This window comes from Cervus canadensis, chromosome 15, assembly GCF_019320065.1.
Source record: "Cervus canadensis isolate Bull #8, Minnesota chromosome 15, ASM1932006v1, whole genome shotgun sequence".
NCBI lineage: Eukaryota > Metazoa > Chordata > Mammalia > Artiodactyla > Cervidae > Cervus > Cervus canadensis.
This window is the reverse complement of record NC_057400.1, coordinates 53797395-53822707: the sequence shown is the minus strand read 5'-3', so window position 1 is coordinate 53822707 and position 25313 is coordinate 53797395. Positions and strand designations below refer to the sequence as shown.

The 25313-nt window shown below is 42.2% G+C and overlaps 1 protein-coding gene and 1 long non-coding RNA gene across 4 annotated transcripts in view; one reads left to right on the top strand and one right to left on the bottom strand.

Moving 5' to 3' along the window:
• The window catches only part of WIPF1 (WAS/WASL interacting protein family member 1), a 122875-nt gene that overhangs the window by 84774 nt on the left and 12788 nt on the right, over positions 1-25313 (top strand). For all 3 annotated transcript variants that reach the window (XM_043487685.1, XM_043487686.1, XM_043487684.1), the window contains exons 2-5: positions 10149-10236; positions 13695-13824; positions 19291-19452; positions 22724-23497. In XM_043487685.1, coding sequence (XP_043343620.1) covers positions 10186-10236; positions 13695-13824; positions 19291-19452; positions 22724-23497 — 1117 coding nt within the window. In that variant the 5' untranslated portion in view covers positions 10149-10185. The remainder of the gene's footprint in view (positions 1-10148; positions 10237-13694; positions 13825-19290; positions 19453-22723; positions 23498-25313) is intronic.
• Positions 10959-22754, bottom strand: LOC122453622. Its single transcript, XR_006273125.1, has 3 exons — positions 22616-22754; positions 22446-22532; positions 10959-11060 (listed from the first exon to the last, which is right to left on the bottom strand). It is a non-coding gene; the product is annotated as an uncharacterized LOC122453622 (long non-coding RNA).

Sequence of the window (25313 nt, the reverse complement as noted above, 5' to 3'; positions counted from 1 at the left end):
GAGGAAGTGAGCTACCTAATTTCTGGACTTTTCAAGGTTTACACTCTTTGAAGTCTGCTTAGCATTTTGTAAACACGTCATTTTTCGGGGGAGTTTCTGGCTATTTAAATTTTGATCCACTTCTGCTTTAAGGTTTGACTTATTTTTGTTTCTCCAAATTGTCACTTATTTACCTCTTGTTGAAAAGAACATTTCCCTTGGACTATCATAAGTACTAAATACTTCTGTCTGTAATTTGGCAACCCTCAGTTCTGAAAATTAAGACTGGAGAAAAGAATATTAGAATAAGAAATGCCTTAGTATGCTTTTCTGAGAAATTTTAAATGAACTTTATACACACCTCCCTTTGCCATTTTTTTGTAACGCAGAAATTACATGGGTATGCACATGTAGGCTAGGCTTTAAATCAGCTCATGATTTCTCTTTCTCCTGGTTAAATAGAGGAAAAGATAATGTTTATTGAGCACTCACTATATGTTAAGTTCTTGACTTCTGCTTATTTTATTTTTTTTTAAAATGGCTAACAGTTAGCAATTGCCTCATTTAATTCCTCAATGGTCCTATTGAGTAGATACCTTTCTCCCCATTTTATTGTGCGAACTAGACTTAGGCTGAACAGTTTGCCCAAGGCCACTAACAATTAAATGTAATTTCAAGAGCTTTTTTCAAAAGTACAGTTTAGAAGCCATGAGATGTCCTTTTCTAATCCTGAGAATCTGGGATTGTACAAATGCTTTGTTTTAAAATGTCACAGAGATAGTAAATATCTTTAAGTGAATAATCTCAAGTAAGACCATTTCCTTTCTAAAGTCTTTTGACCTTTTTAAAAGTAAATTTGGTGACACTTCTGCTTATATTACAAGGCTATACTTTCAATGATTAAGTTAATAAAATATGTTGATTATGTTGACATATATGCTGTGTGTTGTGCGTGAGTGTGTATGTGTGAGTGTGTGTGTGTGTGTAGTGGGGAATAGGGAGGGGCAGGTTTGGTAAAACTAAATGTGGTGCTGAGGATTTAACTTTGATATTTGAGCCCCTTAAAGAGAGTACTAAAAAAAAAAAAAAAGTACTTGTTAGAGATGGGAAGTTGTGGGAGGAAAATCGGTACTTTTTAATTAAGTGAATAAAGTAGAAAAGATTTACCTTCCTTTTCCCACAGTTAAACAAGGACAGGTGGGTCGTTCAACTTACCTTCATTTTCTCATTTTTGAGAGGGTTTAGCTATCTGTGAATTTGTGCTGTGAAATCTGTGAACTTTTCATGTAATTAAACATATAGGACTGTGCTGTGAAATCTGTGAACTTTTCATGTAATTAAACATATAGGACTGTGTATTCTAAAAATTAAACATATAGGACTGGGGAAACCTTTATTTCCCCAGAAGTTATTCTTATAGTAAAACTGTGGGTTTGTGTCCAAGCTCCCAACTAATCATAATGACATTGTAGATGCTTCAGAATGTCTTCTCTGAAAAATGCCTTCCCTCTACTCCCCAAATTATCAATTTTTTATCTAAAAGATATGTTTCTGAAATAGCCAAAGACCCTCCAAGTACCACAGAGACACAAACCCTTGCCACTGAGAACATAACTCGTAAGCAAAAGTCACTTAAGCCTTGCCTTAATTGATGCCCAGCTGAGAAAAGAGCAAGTACGTTTTGAGAAATGAAGGGTCCTATGTACAGTAAGCGTGGGTGCTACATGCAGCTCAGATTGAGAAAAACAATGATCACCAACTAGGTGAGGCAGTTGCTTTGCTTATAAAAGAACGCTTGTTTCTTTTCTGTACCTTTGGCTTCCTCTTGGGTTGAGCAGCCTGTTTTGTTTCTCCTCTTCTATTGATTGCCTCATTGCCTACAGCCCTCTGAGCTTGAACTGAGGAGAGGAAGAGTCACAATAATAGCAACAAACTTTATGCAAAGATATTAAAGGTTTCTAAAATGGCCAAAAGGACATGCCATGCTTGGGGGTGGGGCACTGAGCGGCTGCACTGGGCCTGGTGTCAGAAAATAGAAACTACGGGCAACTGCAGCTGTGAAAAGACTGTGCTAAAGAAACAGGATGGCTGTGGTTTGCTGTGAGCATCAATTTTCCTGTTGAGCATTTTTACAGGAAGTTGAAGAACAAAGCCGACTTCATCTTAATTAGTTCTGATGGTTTTCAGATCTTCGACACATCCAACCAAGTTTGCCTCATGGAGGAGTCTCCAAAGAATAGAACCAAAAATAATCCTGAGTGGGAATCATAAAACTACGATGTTGGCGGCAATTTGGGTTTTTGCTAAATGATTTTATTTTTACAGTATAACTTGGAGTGGATTCATTACCTTTATAATGAGTGCCTTTGCACTCTTTTTTTTATGGCTGCAGTAATTCAGTATGAATTTAAGGGCCTTTCCTTATTAAAACACTACTGAATTTTATGTATTATAAATTTCCTTCCGTTACTATTTGGTGAAACAGTTGTGCATGTGTGTATTTATACAGATACAAAGAGGTGTGTGTGTGTGTGTGTGTGTAAATGCTGGAAAAATATACATTAAAATGTTGACAAGAATTATCTCTGGATAGTATTAACTCCAACCCTTTTAACCTGAAATTTAATTACTATCAAATGCTTTGTTCAGTGGTTAAATACAAGTGTCATGTTTTATTTTCATCTTTGTATTTCAGTGTTACCTGTTGTTTTCTTTCTTTCTTTATGGCTGGTCTGGGTATTCATTGCTTTGCTTGGGCTCTTGCTGGCTGCAGTGGCTTCTCTTGTCCCAGAGCACAGGCTCTAGGCACACGGGCTTCAGTCGTTGCGGCACTCAGGCTCCGTAATTGCTGCTCATGGACCCCAGCATGTGGGCTCTGTAATTGGGGCACATGAGCTTAGTTGCTCCAAGGCACGTGGAATTTTCCTGGACCCGGGATGGAACCCGTGTTCCCTGCATTGGCAGGCAGATTCTTATCCACTGCACCACCAGGGAAGTCCCTATCTATTATTTTCTAAATTAATAAGTGGATAAGTGATAAGTAGCATTATCATTTTGGAAGCAGGGGAAAAAATTCTCAAAGTCTTAACCTGAAGAGGTCAAGAACACACAAGAAATACATACATGAAGATGAGTTAAGAACATTATATATAAAGTAAAATGTCAATGAATGTAAATAAAAATAAGACACAGAATAGAAAGTAATGAAGGCAAGGGAACATTTGGACCTTAGGATCTTTTCAATTGTATTATTTCTATTATGTCTACTCCCTGTCCCTGCCCCCCTCCACAATGATGAATTCAACCTTTTTGAAAAAAAAAAAGTTTACTTCTCTCTCATTCGTTTTACAGAATAGTATTCAAGGGTGACTTTTGGCAAGATATGCATAGCAAAATGCTTTATAACTTTGAATAGCCCAAAATGGTGATAAAACGTAACTGAATAAACCTGCTTCTTATCTTCTTTGCTAGAACTTGGCCGATTCACACACCCTCACACATACATCCTCAGGATTATAGGCTGGCCTTCTTCGGGTTATTTCATTGGACAGTGCTGGAAATCTCTCCCCTCTTCCTGTTGTTCTGTAGTATGGGCCTCGTGTGGCATCATCTAGAATGAACTTGACATTGGTTGCAAGAAACTAAGAAACAGTTTATTTAAGTAACTCGTCAGTTCGCTTGGTCATTTCACATTCAGAGATAATTCTGCTTTCTTAGTTGAACGCATTGAAGAAGAAAGCCTCGGTTTCCTGGGGCAGCTCTGGACTGAACTCTGGGCTCTGGGTGAGTGACTAGTTATCCATGCTGTTGGGGGAATATGCGGCTGTACGGTGGGGAACAATCACTCGTTCTCACAGGTGTCCCCCATAACCAATATTACACAGCAGATGGCTTGGGGCCACAAGCTACCTTGGTTGATCTAGGGTCAGTGTTTGATGCTGTTCACTGTGAGTTTAAACCATGATGCTGACCTACTAGAACTGTAGTAAAACCATCAAAACCATCCATTTCTCTCACAGAACTAGGAAATTCCAGAATTTCTAAATATTGATGTATCCTGTGTGTATTTGTATATTTGTGTTGGTGACAACGAAGAAAAAATTAGTGGATTTTGAAATAATTTATGTAAGATATTCTACTTTGTTCTCTCAACCCTCAGAGTCAATTCCTTTATAAAAGGTTAATTGATAGAGCCCTCCTTTCACCTCAATAATTTTCACCTAAAATTTGAGGTTTTTAGACTTAATTTTTTTTTTAATTTTTTTGGCCACACCGTGCAGCATGTGGGACCAGGGATCAAATTCATGTCGCCTGCATTGGCAGGTGGATTCTTAACCACTGGACCACCAGGGGAATTCCAAAATTTGAATCACTGATTCCTTCAGTGATTAAATAAAACTTTGGTAATCAATCACATACCCTAGGGTTCAGGTTGATTTTTAATTTTTTTAACGTATGACAGACAATCCAGAGATGGTTTGGGTGAGAAATCAATTGATAGATTCTAGTCAAAAGCTGTTAATTTCCACAGTGGATAACAGACATGATAGGTCACACGTATTGTTAAAACTGTGTTTATTCATTTACTGGGGCTGCCATAACAAAGCACTTCAGACTGGGTGGCTCGAACAGCAGACTTTTATTATCTCACATTTCTGGAGGTTGGAAGTCAAAGACCAAGGTGTCGGCAGGTTTGGTTTCTCCCAGGGCCTCTCTTCTTGGCTTGCAGATGGCCATCTTCTCCCCATGTCCTCACACAGCCTTTTCTATGTGCTCACACATCCCCAGTGTTTCTTCCTCTTCTCACAGGGACCCCAGTCATATTAGATGAGGGCCCAGACTAATGGGGCTCTCTTAGCTACCTCTTTAAAGGCCCTCTCTCCAAGTACAGTCATATGCTGAGATACTAGGGGTTAGCACTTCAACATATAAATTAAACCCATAACGCTGTGTGTGAAAACAAAAAACCCATTTCCATTCGTGTGGTTTTCTTTGTGCACAAAAAATTCAACACACAAGGTGAACATTACAGAAAAGTCTGGGTTTTCTCCCTGTGATGTTATTTAAAGAGTTAAATGAGACTTTATAAGCCATCACATGCTCAGTCATGTCCGACTCTTTGTGACCCCATGGACTGTAGCCCGCCAGGCTCCCCTGTCCATGGGATTTCCCAGGTGAGAACACTGGAGTGGGTTGCCTTTTCCTCCTCCAGGGGATCTTCCTGACCCAGGGATCAAGCCCGCATCTCCTACATCTCCTGCATTGCAGGCAGATTCTTTACCACTTGAGCCATCAGGGAAGCCCTGAGACCTTTACATGCACATCCAGTTGTTCCAGTACCATTTATTGAAAAGACCTTCAATGGAAAAGACCTTCAAAAGACCTCCCCATCAAGTTGCTTTGATCACTTTGTTGAAAATTAATTAATTATGTACATATGGATTAACTTATTCAAGCATTTTCTTCTTTAATAGATTGTTTTACTGTGAAAAGTATTATTTGCTGAGTTGAATGTTTACAACACAGAAGGACTATTTTTATATTAAACTTTAAAGTTATCATTTGTGGACTAAATATACTGTCTTAATTTTAAAACAAACAACAACTAAAATCAGTGAAATGAGGGACTTCCTTGGAGGTCCAGTGGTTAAGACTCAGAGCTTCCATTATAGGGGACCCAGTTCAATCCCTGGTCAGGGAGTTGAGATCCCTCATGCCTCGAGGCAGCCAAAAAACACACCAAAAAAACAGTGAAATGATTCTCGAAAAGCAACTGATTCTAAAAAGTGTATATTGTTAAAAGCTCGGTGCCTGGGGAGGGTGGGAGAGCAAGGATCATTAAATGGGTAGGGCTGTGGTCCTCCAACTCCAAGGAGCCTGGTTCCCATGCGAGAGCTGACCGCCTGCACTTTGGAAGCCCTTGTCCTACTCACTCTTTCCCTTCTTTGAGAGCCCGTCCCACCCGGGGAACCGAGCTGCCTTTCCTGTGGGACTTCATCTCCTGAGGGCAGATCGAAATGCAGGAGGCCAAGCCCTCAGGCGGCCTCGTTCCCACGGGGCGGCCACACCCGCACAGGACTCGGCTCAGTCTCCAGGCCTGGCCACCCTCTGCCAGGTGCTGGAGTGGCTCTCACCCCAGCAGGACCTGTGCTCCCCTCAGGGACCACAGCTCTGGACCCATCTGCTGACTGCTTACCCTGCCCAGCCCTGCTGCGCTGGTTCACTTCATCCTTCCCACACCCCCCTTTAACAGAGAGCTCGGTCTTATCCCAGATTATTAGCAGCAGAGCAGAAATTCACAATCATGTTCTCCTGACCCAGGACTCATGTTCTCACAGGGATTCTAACTGTTTTCATCCATAGGCCACACTGGTGTCTGGTAAAGCCCCCAAACTCCCACTCCTTCCCTGACTGCTGTTAAATGTGTAAAACAAAATACAGAGGATGACCAAGGAAACCAGTTGCAGTGCAATGGGTACAACAAGGCCTAGGAGCAGATCATTGCCCCAGCTTCCAAAGAGACCTGCAAAATTACACTTATGATGTGAAAATATCACATGAAAGACTCTTGGTAAAAAGGTTTCAGGTGTGGTTTGTGGCCTAGATTTACAATTGAAGGAAATGCTAACTTGTAGTTAGAATTTAGGGGAAATAAGTATGTCCCTTTTTTCCCTGAATTCTGTCCACAAACCTTGTGGGTATGGAGATCCAGGCTAGGAAGGCCTGCCTGTTAGGATTGAGGCTGCTGTTGAGGCCCTTCCATCAGGCCCAGTCTTGGTTCTGACATGGCTCTCCCGTGGCCTTGGACTCTACTTCTCTGGTGAAGTCAAGAAACTAAGCGCCCAGACTTAAAGCTGGCCTGCCCCTCTGCTGTGGGACTGGTTCTTTACCCAGGCCCCGGGGTGCTCAGGGCTGATGCTGGAAGCTGTTCCAATGGCCAGCATATGGCTTGTTTGTGTGATACCTGATTCTTTCACTTTCCCCACATAATCAGTGAGACTATGTGCCATGTACTGGGGAGACCTGGTGGTCACAGCGGGGTGGAAAGACAGCCAAGAAGGAGATCCAGCAAGGGGCTGGCATGCGGGACATGAGACTGATCTTCTTTGACCTGTGTGCTGGGCTGGCAGGTTGAGAGTCTGGGGTTTCTCACAAACCTCCCTAAGGTCCAGCCTGGACAAGTCCAGACCAGCAGCTGTTCAGCTAGCAAGGAGCCAGGAGACCATGGCAGCCTCTGGAATCAGCTTTCAGCGTGGAGGTAGGCGTAGGAGTGGTTTATCTGGAGGAGAGTGAGGCAGGAGGGCAAAGGGAGCTGCAGCAGTGGAGAGAAAGGAGAATTGAGCCTGGGAAAGGAAAGAGCGCTCACCCGCAGATCCTCACCCTGTTGTTTATGTGAGGTGGTCGGGGGCAGGGGAAAGCCCGGCTCTGTGGTCCAGAGGTTTATTTATAAGCCAGTTAATGCACAGAGAGAACCACAATAGCAACAGAAAACTCTAAGAGAGTTAAAGAGGCCTTGCAGGACAGTCTCCTGAGAGCACCCCTGCCCCATCGCCTGGCCCCTAAGGTGTACAGGACAGAAGTTCAATTTGATCTTTGCAACCAGAGACTGACTTCTGAGAACCAAACCCAGAAGAGGTTCCTGGTGGTGATTAGAATTCACTTCTTTCTTGGTCTCAGGATAACAGGATGGCAGACTAGTCAGTGAGCACAGAATCTGACATATGAATTGGAGCATTGAGGGGTCTTTCATCCACTGAGCACATGGATGGTCTGTCCCATGGAGCCCGTCTCTCAGGCCCTCTGGGTGGACCTGGCCACCCTCCTCCTTGATGAGCCTTAGCTCTGTTAATACCGTTGCTTTGGCCACAGCATCTTTGACAGTTAGTTGGGCCTGAATCCAGTTTCAGACCCTCGTTCTTCCTCCTGGTCCTGGGACACAACTCTGAGGCCTCTGAAGGTGCCCCTACAGTTGGAGCACCCCCTTTATAGCCTCCAAACACAGGCCCCCAACTCTGTTTACACTGCCCATGCAGCCCTGTGGGTGACTGGTGTTACCCAGGAAAGAACAAAGTAAGGGACAGTGCAGCCCAGCCAAGACTGACATTCAAGTGGCTCCTCTCCCTCACTTGTCTCCGTGGCGCCGTCCTCTCCTGGGCTTGCCCACTTGGTACTCACAGTGTTTCTTCTCTGTCAAGAGAAGTAAGGGACAGATCCCTGTCTGAGACAAGCTCTTTTTGAAAACCAGATTCTGACCAAGTTTAAGGTGAGCTGCAATACTAGTGAGCCCTTCACCTGCCTGAAAATGCTTATCTAAAAAGAGCAGAGATCAAAAGGACTTGATGTAAACAACTTTCACATCATTTTAATGAGTTATTGATTTCTGAGTCCCAGCGTCCTCCCCTTTAAAATGTGTTTGAGATGATGGAGATAGAGTGCCCTTTATTATCCAGTTGACTGTCAATAAATGAGCGTAGCTGTTGCTGCTCTAGAGGTTTCTAAATTTCATTTTATAGAAGGCACTCAGAACAGAACTGTCTTGATTCCTGTCTTCCAGAAGTTTTGACAAGTCATGTCCTGTTAGCTTTTCCATTCTGTTAACATCACAGAAAGCAAGCCATCCAGCAAAACTTCAATAGAAAGTACAGTTGACCCTTGAACTATCGATATGGAGGTTAGAGGCACCGATCCTCCACACACAGTCGCTCCTCAAATCCACGGGTCCCCTGTACCCTGGTTCTGCATCTTTAGATTCAATCACCCATAGATGGTGTAGCACTGCAATGTTTACTATGGAGAAACATCCATATCTAAGTGGATCCGTGAAGTTCAAACTACGTTGTTCAAGGGCCATCTATATTTGATTCAAGGTGTAAGTTTCCCTCAACTTTTAGTGGTTGAGCTAAATTAATACTTTAAATTCTAAGAAACTGTTTTCTGCAATTAAGAGACTGTTGAAAATAAAAGGAAGATAATTCTGCTGTTTGAAATTCAGGACACACGTTACATAGGAACAGTGTTATTTATGTGGTCAGTGTCCCAGGCTGCTCTCTTGGTTTAAGGCTCCGTGACCAGGCTTCTCAAACATTAATGCATATGAATCACCCAGCGATCTTGTTAAAATGCTGAAACAAATTCAGTGTGGGCAGCAGGGCTGAGATATGACGTTTCTCATGGTGATGATCTGAGACTGATCTGGGAGCCCTGCTGATCCAGGAGTAGCAAGGTCTAGGGGGGAGAAGCTGGGATGCTGAGGGTGTGAAAGTGACTGAGGGGTGGGGCATCTGCTGAGACCCAGGGACGGGACTCTGAGGCCTGGGGGAAAAGGGGCCAGGAGTGGTGGTTAGCATCACTCCTGGGGCACATCCTTCCCATTGCTTCTTCAGCTCCTGACATTGACGAGGCTGCCGCCTTTACTGCCGCTGCCCACCACGCCTTCCCTGTACGTGCTACAGCCTGGAGTCTGGCCTTCCCTCTGTCCCCTGAGCATTACACTCTGCAGAAAGCCTTTCTAAGGAACCCTGTTTCTAGCTCCAAGTCAGAGGTTGGAGTCCTCCTCTCTTTTTTCCTCTGGCTCCTGTAAGGAAATGCCGAGTAGTACAGAGGTAGCAACCTGGCCTCCTTGCCCATCTTACCTTGTCCCCATCTCCTTTCCCTCGAGGACTGGAAGAACTTCGAGGGCAAGAATACGGGGTTACTCAGAGCTAGACAGATGTCAGGAATCTCTTGACAGAGAAGAAACGCTGCGGGGCTCTGAGTGGGCAAGCCCAGGAGAGGACGGCGCCAGGGAGACAAGTGAGGGAGAGGAGCCACTTGAACGTCAGTCTTGGCTGGGCTGCACTGCTGGTCGTTTCCTGATAACCTCCCGGCTTCCTCGGGCCGCAGACCAGAAGCCTTCCCCGACCTGCTTTGGTGGTGGTGGGATTAAGCAGCCTGTGGCGCTGCACTTTGCTCGCAGTATCTCCGGGCACTCTGAGGGTCTGGCTGAGAATCCTCCCCGGCTGGCATCCTTCCAGAAGAGTAACATCCTAGCCATGTTGTGAAGGAATCCCACCTCTTATAGAAACTCAGACTGTCCCTTTGAGGCGAAAGGGGAAGGAAGATTAGGACAGAGAATTACGGAGACATCTAATGCATGACGGCGCTTTGTTTCTTTCTGTTTTGTTTTACAGATTTGTCAGCCAGACTGTTGAAAGCTAACTGTTAAAGATGCCCGTCCCGCCCCCTCCAGCACCCCCGCCTCCGCCCACATTTGCTCTGGTGAGTGGCTCTCCCCATCTGTGATCCATGCGTGAAGCAAGCTAAACAGACTCGAACCTGGCACACATGTGTTAGTTTTCAGTATGTTTACGTTCTGGCTTAAATATGAATGATATGGTAAGCTTTCCAGGTGCTGGAGTTAAGCCAGACCCTGAGATACAGCAGGTACTATACGAAAATGTTTCATAGTCTAAAGTCTCATACAATGCATAGGACACATGCAGAATGTGGATTAGTTAGGTTTGCTCCACCTCGTCTGTCAAGGGAGACATCCTGTTCATTCAAACATGCTGGCCCAGGACAGGTTCGCAGGACCAATTCTGCCCAGTTTGCCCTTTTTCTATTCAAATGGACTCAGCTTCTAGCCTTTAGCATCTGGGCAGGATAGTCCAGAAACCCAGGTCTGTCCATCTGTCTGAAAATGCATCCATTAATGTGTCCTCCAGACTCACTCATTTCTTTTTCTCTGCCTCTCCCCATCTTTCTTCCCACTCTGTTTTTGACAAATAACCCCCATCTCCCACTCCATCCTCCCCCACACCCTTACTTTACCCTGTAAGTCCATCCTCACATTTCCATGTGTACTTTCCCAAGGAATGTATTCTCTGGGCCCATCCCTCCCCGTGATGGACGTGTCCCGGAAGTTAGTGCACCCTCTTCCGGGAAGCCTCTTCCAAGCAGCCCTCCATGTAGTAATCCGGAAAGGCTCCCAGACGCACCCCTAGCCTGTGATGCCTTCACTCTTCACTCGGGGAAACTGAAGCTCAGAGACAGTCTTTTGCCCAGGCTTCCAGGCTTCTTTCTAGCCCATCTCAGGCTGGACCCTAGTTGGGAGAACAGACCGTTAATTAGCTTGTTGCTATTCCAAGTGTGATCCTCCAACTCCTGGTTAGAGTCCCCCCAAAATAAACACGGAAATTTAGAGTAATTTAGAGCAATCTGATAATGGTGTTGTGTCTGTTGCTTCTAAGATTGTATTTTGTGTGTCTTTTTAAAACTAATTCATTTTACTAATAATTCATTGTTATTTTACAAAATATCGGTCCATGATGGATTGGAAATTTTTTTCGTAAAAATTCACCCTTCCCTAAAATGAGTTTGAGAAGCTCTGATCTGGTGAACATAGAAGAACTAGTTTTTATTTCCCGAAAACTACAGTTGTGTACCACTGCTGGGTAGTTCATGCCTTGATTTTTTTTTTAAAAAATGCTCATGTGTTTATTTTAATGTGTATTTGAAAAATTATAACTAGCACACCCAGGGTTTAATAGTGAGTTATCAATAAATTTTGAGGCAGAACAGGAGGCCAAGAAGGGTTGCTGACCCAAAACCATGAAGAAAACCAACATGGACATGTTATTAACCCTCTTTAGGCCTCAGGTTTTTTTATCTTTAGGATGAAGACAATAGGTAATTCAGAAAGCGCTTTCCAAGATGCCCAAGGCATGGTTAAGTTATAAAAACAAGTTTCAGCAATAGAGGATGATCCCATTAGCAAAAGTGAACTGTATATGCAAAGAGCCTTTCTGGAACTGACTGCCGAGAAGCTCTTAAACAGGCTTGCTTCAGAGGAGGGTTGGAGGTCAGTAGGCAAAGGGCATTTTATCTGTTTTTTTCAATTGAGATATAACTGACATATAACATTGTATAAGTTTAAGGTGTGCAGCATGTTGAATCGATACAGTTATATATTACAATATAACTGCCACTGTTGTTTTAGGTAATGCCTCTATTACATCACATAATTATTATTTCTTTTTTGTGGTGAGAACATTTAAGTTCTGGTCTCTTTAACAGCTTTGAAGTGTATAATACAGCATTGTTAACTTTAATAACTATGCTGTACAGTTAAGATCTCCAGAGCTTAGTCATCTTTTAGTTGCAAGTTTGTACTCTTTAATATCTTCCCAATTTAGGGAAGAGGCATTCGGGACCCCATGTTCATCCTGCTGTCAGGTTCTTGGGCTCTGGAGCCAGGCTGCCAGGCTTTTAATCTGAGCTCCTTCTCTTATGAGCTGGGTGACCTGAGTGATGATTTAACTTCCCTGTGCCTTAGTTTCCTTGACTCTATAAACTCACAGGGTTGGTGAGGGCTGAATGAATTAATATATATAAAATGCTAAAAATGATTCCTGATCCAAAGTAAAAGCTATGTAAACGTTAGCTGTTATTATCATGAGCAAGTGATACCTTAATTATTTTAAAAACCTTTCAGCTTAACACAGATTTCTGTTTAACCTGCTTCAGGGTTTTCTGAGCTCTCCCTCTGCCTCTAACTATAATAAACAGCTGGGGCAGGTGTCAGGCTACACTTGCCCAGGTTTGCTCCCTGTGGCCCTTCCTGGCACATCTGAAATCAGAGCCTTTCAGAGTCCCTCGAAGGACTCACGCCTGCCAGAAGCACCTCTGGGTTTGGGGAAGACGACTCTGCCTGGGACCAGGCCAGACCAAGCCAGTTTCCAGGTGTGACAGACACAGGCACATGCCCACTTCTGAGTCCATTTGGTGGGCTCTTGGTGTCCCTGCTCCCCAAAGGAATTCTGGAAAAACAAGATCCTAATTTCACAGTAAGGAGCTTTCCCAAAAACTCTGAAATCATAGAAAATACCCAAAGGTTTTAAAGTAGCACCTTTGTTTACTGCACAGCCTCTGTGAGGTAAGCTTTCAAAAGAATTAGGGAACTATATTTAATATCCTGTAATAAGCCATAGTGGAAAAAAATTAAAAAATAAACAATTTGTAAAAAGGGATTACACATGAGGAACCCCTTAGGCCAGAAGGATGTGAAGGGAGCTTGGGAGGTAAAGGAAATCTTAGGCTACACGATTATATATGTTTGTCAGAATTCACAGGACTTTACACTAAAGGGGGGATTTTACTATATGTAAAATGTAAAAACTATATGTACCATATACCTCCAATCTGCTTTAAATTAAAAAGAAAAAATAATCTGGCAATGTAACCATAGGGAATTATTTTCTAAAATTTTGGTGGATTAAAAAATACAGCTGACCCTTTTTACTAAAGGCAGTTTTCCTCTTGCACCAGGTTAGTTCCAAAAGACAGGAAAGAGAATATGTTCTTCAGAGAACATTCTAGAAGATGAAGCCTCACAGTATCCTGCAGATTCCTCTCAGACTTAAAATTCCCGTCTCGTCTCTAGCCACCCAACCCTGGCTCTGTCAGTTACCGCCAGATTGTGGTCTGAATTTTCAGAGACTTTGATCAGGGACTGACTCTTCCTGCATGAAAAATGAATGTAATTTATTGCTGCATCTGCTCCCAAATGTCTGGATCTTAAAAAGAATGACATTGGGTCTAAAACTTGCGGAGAATTTACAGCCTATTGCCAAGAACCTTAATAACAAGCTTCCAATACTCTAGCTGTTCTCATTGAGTGCTGTAGTACATGATGTTAATTCAGAAGATGAATACATGTTTGCATGGTTTCCTTTCAGGCCAATACAGAAAAGCCTTCCTTGAGTAAGTCAGAGCAGGCTGGGAGAAATGCTCTGCTTTCTGACATCAGCAAAGGGAAGAAACTAAAGAAGACAGTCACCAATGACAGAAGTGCACCAATATTGGACAGTAAGTTAAAAAAAAAGTTATTTTCCATGGAGATAAGTGGTTTATGACCTAACGATCAACCCTACCCTTCCCACCAAAAAAGTTTTTTTTGTTTTTTTTTTTTGGTTAACAACAGCTGTGAAGCTAGCAGAATAAGGGACTGTATCATTCATTGTAGGCCATGGCTCTGGCCTGGGTTCCCTCTAATGCTGCAGGAAGCCAGTATAATAATTCTTTGTCCAGGACACACACAGCAGTGATTCTCTGAATTATTCACAACACTTTACAACACTTTCTGGAAATTAACCCCTTGTCTTGCCACAGAGCAAAAGGCAGCATGAAATATGGAAAGAGCCCTAGTCTTGGAATCAAAGAATGTAGATTTAAGCCCTGACCATCTTCAACCCTTTGTCTCCATTTGTAAAATGGAGATAATACCTGTTTCACTGCCCTTACACGTTTGCTGTGAGCATCAAATGAGACAATGCTTATGAGAGTGTTATGTTGCCCAGAATGTATAATTCACATGTACAGATATGATTATTATGAGGTTGGAGAGAGAGGAAATGAGATCACAACTTTGCTTAAATCCATCATAAATCTGAGCTACTTTCTGGAACAAAACAGAGTATGTATAAACAAACAAGCACCTACCATACAGGGCTACTTATTACCATTTACAACAGAATGAAACATTACAGATGACTAAAATCTACCAGAAGTTAATTATTAGGCCTCAAGACTATCTCCTAGCGCTCCTAGACATTTCCACTGCCAGCCAGGTATGCCCAGAATTTGTCCTCGACTATGCATCCCACTTGGACTCAATAGAAAATAGACTGCCCAAAAATCACCAGAGGGAGCTTTGTAGACAAGGGAATAATGATGTAGGATTTTAGCCGACTGGAGGATTAGAAGAGCTTAGGAAGAGTTTCTAGGAAGAGTGCCTAATGGAGTAGAAGAGAAAGATGAGAATTATGAGATGTGAAAGTGAAAGTCACTCAGTCGTGTCTGACTCTTTGCAACCCCATGGACTATGCAGTCCAGGGAATTCTCCAGGCCAGAATACTGGAGTGGGCAGCTGTTCCCTTCTCTGGGGGATCTTCCCAACCCAGGGGTCAAACCCAGGTCTCCCACATTGCAGGTGGAGTCTCTACCAGCTGAGCCACCAGGGAATCCTAATGAGTAGAAGAGAAAGACGAGAGTTAGGTGAGAACACTGGTGTGGGAGGAAGGTAGAAAGAGGAATGTCATGACAAAGGCCTTTGAGTGTTTTACCCAGCTCTGTTACTGGGCAGGGTAGTACAGATCAGAATGCACCACACCTCAGTGGAACTAGGGGGTCTTTGACTTTCAACAAACTCTTATCTATATTGGGTCAAAATGCCCACAAAATGGTATGGTTAGTGTATAATCAGTCCCTTAGTTTTCCTTATCTTTGTCACAAGGTTCTCCCTGGGGGTTGCCCAGCCCAGGCAATTCAGTCTGGGGAGCCTACATCCAACGCCATTGAATCCTGGTGCCTGCTATGGGGCCAGAGGAACTCCGTCCACAAACTGCCAACCTCCGGAACAGAGCCCAGTGGTTCTCTCACTATGAGAGGGAGCACAGACTCTGGAGAGGTAGATGTGAAGTCCCTAGATGTGGAAGGAGGATGGACAGTCTGGGGCCTAGTTCTGAATCCACTAGAGGAAATTCATTATATTCTTCAAGATACACTTCTCTCATTAAAATGGAAATAAGTGTTAGTTCTCCCTTTCAGCTGCTCACTGATGTTTAAGGATGCACTGTGCTTTGTGGACCCCAGATGCAAACCAATGCATGCCCTTTTTGTCCATGAACTTAATTGGACACTAATACTGTTGTCTCAAGCTCTTTACAAGTGGCAGAGTTCATCCATGGTTTTGTATTGTTTGCAGGTAAAACCTCCCTGGGCTCTATGTTAAAATATTGACCATGGTTATGCATGTTGAGGTCAGTTGAGGTCAGCCTTGTCCTGCAATTTAATGCTAACAAAGTGACCTGGAGTCAGTTAGCTAACCTCAACTAGTTTAGTTTTCCTATCTGAAAGCAGCACAAATGCTGCAAGTTAAGAACGCTAATGTATGATGTCTGTTAGAACAGTAGTACATCATTCTCTTTGAATGTTCAATACTAGGTAAAGGTGTCCTATGAGCTGTAGTATTCCAAAATGTATCATTCATCAGTGAATAACATTTGAATGACAAGGACATTATTCATATTACTGGCAATAATTAAAATTAGTAAAAGTTTAAATTTTATTAGGAAGCAATTTTACACACACTTCCAGAAACTGTTATTCTAACTTGATATATCTTATTATGTGAAGTAATTCTTGTGAGCTCATTATCAGATTGTTCTATTAGCAGTTCCCATCAGTATCCCAGAAAGTCTTATACCTAGAAAAGGTACAGAGCCAACACAGACTTATAATACGTCTAATCCAAAAAAAAAAGAAAACATCAATGAATAAAATAGAGCTCAGAAAGCAGATTAAATAAATGATTCAAAGCAGATTTTCTAAAATTAAGGATGCTACAATGAAGTTATATGCTAAAACATTTTGAAATCTTAATTTTTTAAAAAAAGTACAGATTTACCAGAAATCACTTATGAAGCCTCAATGAACAAGGGAAAAGTTGAAAACTTTATCAAATTACTTTTTCTCTACAAAGCTTTAGAGCCAGATAATTTTTATCAGAAAATTCAGATTTTAAGACATAGCTAATTCAAACACTATATAAATCATCCCTAAACATAGACAGGAAAGCTACCTGCTCGGTGTAATAAGACTAAAATGATCCTAATATCAAAACATGACAAAGGCAGCTGTGTATCAGTGTCTCAGGGGACATGTGGCAATGCCTAATAGCATTTTTAGTTATTACAACTTGAGGGAGGTGTGCCTACTGACATCTAGTGGGCAGAGGGATGCTGTAAACATTCTACAGAGAATAACAACAGAGAACCCACAATAAAGAATTATCTGACTCAAAATGTCAGTAGTTCCAAGGTTAAGAAACCCTACTACGTATAGACCACTTAGAATCATAGATGAAAGGATACTAAAAAACCAGACCCTAGTTCAGTAGTATACAGTATTAAAAAATAATAATTTTATAACTTACCAAGACCAGGGTTTATCTCATTTTTAATGTTACAAAGTCTATATATCCATCATACCAAATAAGGAAAACTATATAATGATCTCAGTAAATCCTAAATAGGCATTTGATAAAATTCCATGCTATAAAATAGTCTTAAAAACCCAGAGTGGAACGATCCTTGCTAACTATGAATATTTAGAAGAAAAAAAAGTTATTTCAAACCAACAGTCAATATGTAACTTTGAAACATTAGAGTAATTCTCATTAAAATAAAAATATGATTTACTCAGTTTTATAGTACTGGTGACATTAATAACTTACTTTTAAGATAAATATATAATGTATATTTATTCTTTATAATTATTTTAAATAATTTTTAAACATCTTTAAATTAATAAAACATTAATAACATTATTATGGAAACTCAGTCATCAAAGTAATTTCTTATATAAAAGAGAAATAAGATATACAACTGTTAGAAAAGAGGAGGTAAAACCTTTATGATTTGCAGACCATTTTTCTGTTAGAAAATCCAAAATGAAAGTGTTAGTCACTCAGTTGTGTCCAACTCTTTGCGACCCCATGGACTGTGCCCACCAGACTCCTCTGTCCATGGGGGATTCTCCAGGCAAGAATACTGGAGTGGGTTGCCATTCCCTTCTCTAGGAGGTCTTCCTGATCCAGGGATTGAACCCAGGCTTCCTGCATTGCAGGCAGAATCTTTACCACCTGAGCCACCAGGGAAGCAAAGAAAATCCAATGTAAAAAATTAATAAACTTCAATTTTGAAAATGCAAAGTGATTTATTAAATATCAAATGAAATTTCCTGATGCCAATAATAACCATATCCAAACTATAGTAGCAAAAACATTCATCATTTCAACAAAAATGTATACGAAGTAACCCTGAAAGAAGTATGGGTGACTCTTATTATGAAAATTATATAATTTTACTGAATGAATCAGAAGACATGGGAAAACACAGCATATTTCCAAAAGTCCAAATATCATAAAAGTGTCAGTTCTCTCAGATTATTTTGTAGATATCATGTAATACTTATCAAAGACTCAACAAGGTTTTCCAGGGATAGAACTTTAAACAGTACTTAGCTTCATAAAACATAACATACATAAATTGTTAAGAGAGAGTTTTTTACAGAGGGTAAAATCATGGCTCTAATATGGATATAAAATAAACATATATCAAATATTTTATTTAGCTCATTAATTTAATGAGGAAACCAATATGATGTTATCAATTCAAAGGAGAATTTTAAGTACTACACATATGCAGGCAGGTGAGTGTTGAAATAAATTTGCAAATAAATGTAAAATAGGTCAATAATCAGTTGAATTACACTGAACACAGCCAATATGCATTTCTATGGACAAATACATTTACATTATTTTCAGTTTTCTACAACTTACAGACTAACTCAAAGGCAATGGGAAATGGCCCAGAAGGCTAACTGGATACTTGGTAATCCTTTTCTTTCTTCTTCCTTTCCTTTTTTGTTGGTCTGCCCATTTCAGAATCTTTCACAATTTTTTTTTGGCAACAAATGCAAAATAAAATAATCTTTACATTGTCTCAAGTTGCAAAGAATTTTTAAAATGTTAAAGTCTACTGTTGGGTTTTATTTTAAAAATTGAAATCAACCTGAAAGGCCATCAAATAAGTAAATTGTTAAATAAATTATAGCACATTCATGTTCTAAAACACAATGCAATCCTTTAAACTCATGTTTTCAGAGAATATTTAATAACATGGGAAATGCTAACAATATTGAGTGAAAAAAACAGACTAAAAACTATGTAGTGAATTTGGTGTTAATTTTAAGAAAAAAAGTGTATACAGTGAAAAAACTGGCAGGGGGAAAAATATACAAAAACAGTGGGTATTTCCATGAAGCAAAATTATGGGATATTTTACTTTCTTCTGCTGCTTTTACTTTCTTCTATCTTACTTTCTTCTCACCTTTTATTGCATCTTCTCCTCCCTTAACACATTCTTTCTTTGAATATACTTTTATTTGCCAAATCTTCTGATATAGAGCAAATAGATATTATTAATTCATATGGCAGTGAGCCAGGTGGGCGAAAGACATTAACTATTACTGATTCTTCCACCATAGGGCTTGAGATAGCCCTGGAGTAGAAAGAACCCTCTTCTGCTTTTGACTGGAGATAGGGTGAGTCCTTAAAATCCTACCCTTTAATGAAATCCCAGTTGTCCACCATGGGCTTAGGGTCAGCCAGCTTCCTGCTGTATCATTATTGTTTACTTGGGCCAGGACTGGTGACGTTCTCCGAAAGTGTCTTCGTACATGTGAAAAGAATGTGTCTTCTTCCTTCTACAGAACCTAAAGGAGCTGCTGCTGGTGGTGGTGGTGGCGGCGGCAGCTATGGCGGAGGTGGTGGAGGAGGTGGTGGAAGTTTTGGAGGAGGTGGACCACCCGGTTTGGGAGGACTGTTCCAGGCTGGAATGCCGAAGCTGAGATCCACAGCCAACAGGGAGAATGGTAAAGAACATTTCCTTCCGTTAATAACCAAAGACAAGGCACAATCTGGTGGTTTGAGACTTGGCATCCCCTCTAAGGCACTATGCCCTTTGAAACATTTTAGATTGCTTGAAATGCTCACGCCGTTTTATAAGAGGGACTCCATTTAGCATCGTTTTTTCTTTTTAAATCAGGATCAGACAGCTCCATCGAGCTGTTAAATATTTGCCCAGTGTCCTTGGGGAAAATTGTAATTTTTTGTACTTTTCTAGAGGATGAACTAGATTGGGAAGAAAAGGAAGGAGCAAATGAGAGCCACCCCTGGAAACTCTGCCTGGTGACCTGGCAGATTCAGCTTTCTTTGTGAGGTAGTCTGACCTAGCTGTCTAGTGGAGTAAATACTTGTGAGTCTCTTTTCAAACACACAGTGGAGCATGTCATATGGAATATAATTACATATCTCACAAAATCTAAAAAGGCACTTTGCCTGACAGACACTTGCCATTTCAGGGCCAGAGATTCTAACTATTCTCTGCAGGAAGCCATGGTAATGGGTCTTACAGGATTGTCTATGAACAGAATGGCAGAAAGAAAAGTTGAACCTGGTCATGCCTAAATTAAAAACCTTACAGAGTGTGTGAGGCTCTCCCCTGATTGCGACAGAAACTGAAGAAATTTTTCCATGAAATTTTATTTTTTAATGTTTACTGTGCTGGAAGAACTTTATTTCTAATCCTATGGTCTTTTAAAATGTCACTGGGAAATTCTCACATTCACATGAAGATAAAGGCACTGAATCCTCAGGGTTAGCTGACTATTTTAGTTTTGGATTGTCAAAGGAGACTCACTAATATAAGAGATTTTATCTTGCTAGGCCTGCATTTAAAATTTGTATATTTAAAACCCACTGAAAGGTCTTGAGGCAGCAGACATATGCATACATTCAGTACTCTAATAGTAAGTGAGGAAATTTAGGCAAGAGACAATTGGAAGTAAAATAATTAAATGAAGATGGAATTGAAGTTAGTGCACAAAATGGTGTACCAGAAGTATATGCTTTCACAGTATACAATTTGCATGTTGGGTCCTACATGTAGATGTACATATGGATAATAACTGTACCTTTAGGGCTTCCCTGATAGCTCAGTTGGTAAAGAATCCGCCTGTAATGCAGGAAACCCTAGTTCAATTACTGGGTCAGTTAGATCCGCTAGAGAAGGGATAGCTATCCACTCTGGTATTCTTGGGCTTCCCTTGTTGCCCAGCTGGTAAAGAATCTGCCTGCAATGTGGGAGACCTGGGTTCAATCCCTGGGTTGGAAAGATACCCCAGAGAAGGCAAAGGCTACCCACTCCAGTATTCTGGCCTGGAGAATTCCCTGGACTGTATAGTCCATGGGGTTGCAAAGAGTCGGACACAACCGACCAAGTGACTTTCACTTTCTTTCACTTTAATCCAAACTTTGAAGATAAAACTTATCACAAGTTGGTGACATAGAACCATACCACACAGCCAAAGAAAACATAGCTAATTTCTAGAGCTAAAGTCAAAACAAAAAGTTCTCTCTAGAGTTCACATTACTCCACTGTATAAATCCAGCCAAATGTTTCTCATTGGACTTTTGGGTGAAATCTGAACTCCTTCTGGCCTACAAGGCTCTTTATCACTCGGCTTCTGCTGACCACTCAGGCTGCATTTGACAGTGTTCTCCTCTGTGCTCACTGTGTCTCTGGCAGATGAGCCTTCGTTTTTTAACTTAAGCTTACTTCCACCTCAGGGCCTCTGTACCTGCTGACACTCCAGCTGAAGCACCTCTCTTCCTCCTTTCCATGGCTGGCTTTAGCTCAAATGTCACATCCCCAGAAGAGCCATCCCCAGCCATTTCCATCTGTCCAGACCTCTCTAGCACTCTTCAGATTCATCAGCCTATTTTAGTTTCTTTTTAGTACTTACAATGATCTGAAAATATTTATGTTTACCGGGTTTTTGTTCATCTCCGCCATAAGAACATAAACTACAAGAGAACTGGATTGTTTCTATTTTTGTTTACTCCTCTGCCTCTAGCAGCTAGAATAATGGTTTATAGTATAGCAGGTATTCAATAAATAATTGGTGCATGGTTGAACTGGTAGGAGTTTTCAGGCTAAGCATTTTTAAAGAATTAGTTTGGGTTGCAAGAGACTCTGCAGTAGTGATTTGAATTTTTCCATAACTTTGGTTCCTCTTTAGTTCTGCCCTTTGTTGAACCAAAGCAGTCAAACATTAATTACGTAATAGGGTGGTTCTGTCTTATATTATTGAAGTGGAACGACCCACTATGGAAAAAACTGTATAGTTGCCTACTTGTTTCCAGATTAAGACCACTTCCTGGTGTCAGCTCTTTTTTAACAGGTTCTTTTTTCCTTTGCAGTTTCTTATTTCAGCCATAATTCTTCCATTATATTTTCCCATCCTGTCTTGCACATTTCTTTACAAAGGGGCTAGGTAAGCCCTCCCCTATAGAAACTTATGTTGGGATAACTTCACCTAAGATGGCAACCAGTCCATCCTAAAGGAGTTCAGTCCTGGGTGTTCATTGGAAGGACTGATGCTGAAGCTGAAACTCCAGTACTTTGGCCATCTCATGTGAAGAGTTGACTCATTGGAAAAAGCCCTGATGCTGGGAGGGATTGGGGGCAGGAGGAGAAGGGGACGACAGAGGATGAGATGGTTGGATGGCATCACCAACTCGATGGACATGGGTTTGAGTAAACTCCGGGAGTTGGTATGGACAGGACAGGGAGGCCTGGCGTGCTGCGATTCATGGGGTTGCAAAGAGTCAGACACGACTGAGTGACTGAACTGAAGATGGCTAAATTATTTCTCAAACGTGAGATACAGGGTGGGGGGACTGCGATAGTGATGGGGAGAAAAGAAAATCCTTAGCAGAAACCCCCAGGAGCAGTCCCAAGGTCCATGTTCTTGACCTCTGTTCTTGACCTTGTAATGAACAGTGATCTCTCCAGAACTCTTACCAACATCATCCTGGTTTTTGTCCATCCATAATTCCAAGAGAGTGCTCCAGAATCCCTTTGAAAGCTGATGGGTTGTAGAATCTGGGACTAGAAGAGAAATAGAGCTGTGATCTATTCCTCTGCCTCCAGGAAGGACACACTGAAGCCCAATTTATATAAATAATAGTTACCTATAGTCTACAGCATCTAGGAAAGGGCTTCCATTAGCTGGCAATATACTCTAGTTCTCTGATTTCCTTTCAGGTTCCTAACTTTCCGGCTTTTTTCCTGTTCTTCAGAGTCCGGAGGAAGCCGACCCCCAATCTTGCCACCTGGAGGAAGAGCCACATCCGCCAAACCTTTCACACCCCCAAGCAGCGCAGGGAGGTTCCCAGTGCCTCCTGCAGGCCACAGAAGCGGACCCCCAGAGCTTCAGAGGAACCGAATGCCTCCGCCGAGGCCCGAAGTGGGCGCAAAGCCTGATAACCTACCCCCTCCAGTGCCTAATACGCCAAGACCCAGTCAGTCAAGTCTGCACAACCGGGGGTCCCCCCTAGTGCCGGGGGCCCCCCGGCAGCCCAGTCCTGGGCTGACCCCTCCCCCTTTCCCCGGAAACCGAGGTGCTGCTTTCGGAGGAGGCTCCATCCGTCAGACCCCCTCAGGCTCTTCCACGCCTTTCTCCAATAGGCCTCCCCTGCCTCCTACTCCGAGCAGGGCCTTGGATGACAAGCCCCCTCCTCCGCCTCCCCCGGTGGGCAACAGGCCGGCCATCCACAGGGAGCCTGTGCCGCCGCCTCCCCCTCAGAACAGCAAGCCCCCTGTGCCGTCCGCCCCGCGGCCTTCCTCCTCCTCGCAGGCCCCGCCGCCTCCGCCCCCCAGCCGGCCCGGCCCTCCTCCGCTGCCCCCCGTGTCCACTGGCAGTGGCGACGAAATCCCGAGGCTCCCGCAGAGGAATGTGTCCCTGTCGTCGTCGTCGGCGCCTCCCTTACCTTCACCAGGACGGTCAGGCCCTCTTCCGCCCCCGCCCAATGAGAGACCTCCTCCTCCGGTGAGGGACCCACCGGGCAGATCAGGTAAGGCCAGACCGGAAACCGCGGGGAGCTGGTCCCCTGCCTCCCCGCCAGCCCACACGTCACTAACAGGCTCAGGGGCCCGGAGCCCGACAAGGGCTTCAGTGAACCCTCAGACTGCTCTGACCCTTGAAGACACATAGCCCATGTGATTTCCTCTTGACCGCCCCTAAACCTCTGAGGAGAGTGCAGGCCAATATTTCTGTCCATGTTTTGAAAGTGAGGTGACTGAGTAACTAATGAAGTGAAATGATCCCAAATGAGTTAAATTAAGAATAGGCAACTCACCTTCCATCTGAGGCTCTGCCTCCTCTCTTGGAAGGGAAATTCTGCTGTGTTAATGGGAACTAAATTCCCATCTCCAGCAGGAGAGCCCATTATTCCAAGAAGGGCAGTTGTTTAAGAGCAAGTGAACTTCTCCTGTACTACTTCTCTTCATTGGTCAAGCTTTGAGGCCACTTCCATGCTCAGTAAAGGCACATAGTAGAGTCCGTTTTGCTATCTGTTCATATCTTGGGCACAGAGATCCCTTGGAGAGTTAGATAAAGGTATAAGGCCGCCTTCTCTCCATAAAAATGCTCATAAGCATAAACTCAATTTGCCTGCTGTTTCATGGGTTGAAGGACCTGCTGAAGCCCATCTGTGCCCACACCCAGGGCTGAGAAACCTGGATCCAAGGGCAGAACCTTCACAGTATACAAAGTGTGAGGACTTTGTATCTCTCTCCTACTTGTGATAGATGCTTTTTTGTTTTCTGTTGGTTATTGACAGATTCAGAAGAATTACCTCATTTTTAAATTTAACCATACATACAAGATGTTTGGAAATGGGGTATTTTTTTCTCTGTGAGAAGCTAACTGACTTTTCACGCTCTGACGTCAAGAACCTAATAAACACCATTTTTTCACCAGTAATCCTCAAACTTGACCACATACTGGAATCACCTGGTGAGCTTTAAAAATGATGATGCCTGGGTTTGTACCCCAGGGTTCTGGTTTCATTGGTCTGCATTGCAAACTGGGTACCAGGATATGAGGAAGCTCCCCAGTGACTGTAACGTGTCACAAAGTTTGAGAACCACTCCTTCAAACCACCTTGCCAGGGAGAGTCAGCTACAGATACAAAAAGTGGCTAGTCTGTTCAATCTAGACACTGTGTCATCTCATTAAGGATGCTTCAGTGAACAAATAAGAACAATAGTCAGATAAATGAAGTGTGTTGTTTTCTCATTATCCAAAACCCCCGAAGTGGTTGAGGAGCTATTTTCTTCTACCAAGATTAAATATTTCCCAAAGTAGGATAGGCAGTGATATATATTTTGTTTCTTACAATTACATAAGTCATACCTATTTATTATAGAAATGCATAAAAGAAAATAAAAATCATCTATAATTCTGCCATCACCAACATTTAGATGTAACATTTTTTAGATACCCTGTCTTTTATAAATGCATGTATATAAAAGTTTGCAAAATCAGTATCACACTACATATATTGTTTACTAATTTGCTTTTATTTAACAATATCTCACTAACATTTTCTTGATATGATTAACTGTTCTTTTACAATGTGACTTTTAATGGCTGCATAATATTAAATCCCACATGAGTACCTTAGCTTATTTATTAGTCATGTGGTCATACAGGCCATCTCTAGAGTTTTGCTGTTGCAGATAATGCAGGGATACATTCTTGGAGCTAAATATTTGTTCACGCCTCTGTGTATTTCTTTTGGAAGAATTTCTAGGAATGGAATTTCTAGGACAATGGATATGCGTAGTAAACTATGGATTTCATAGGTATTGCTAAATAGGCCTCTA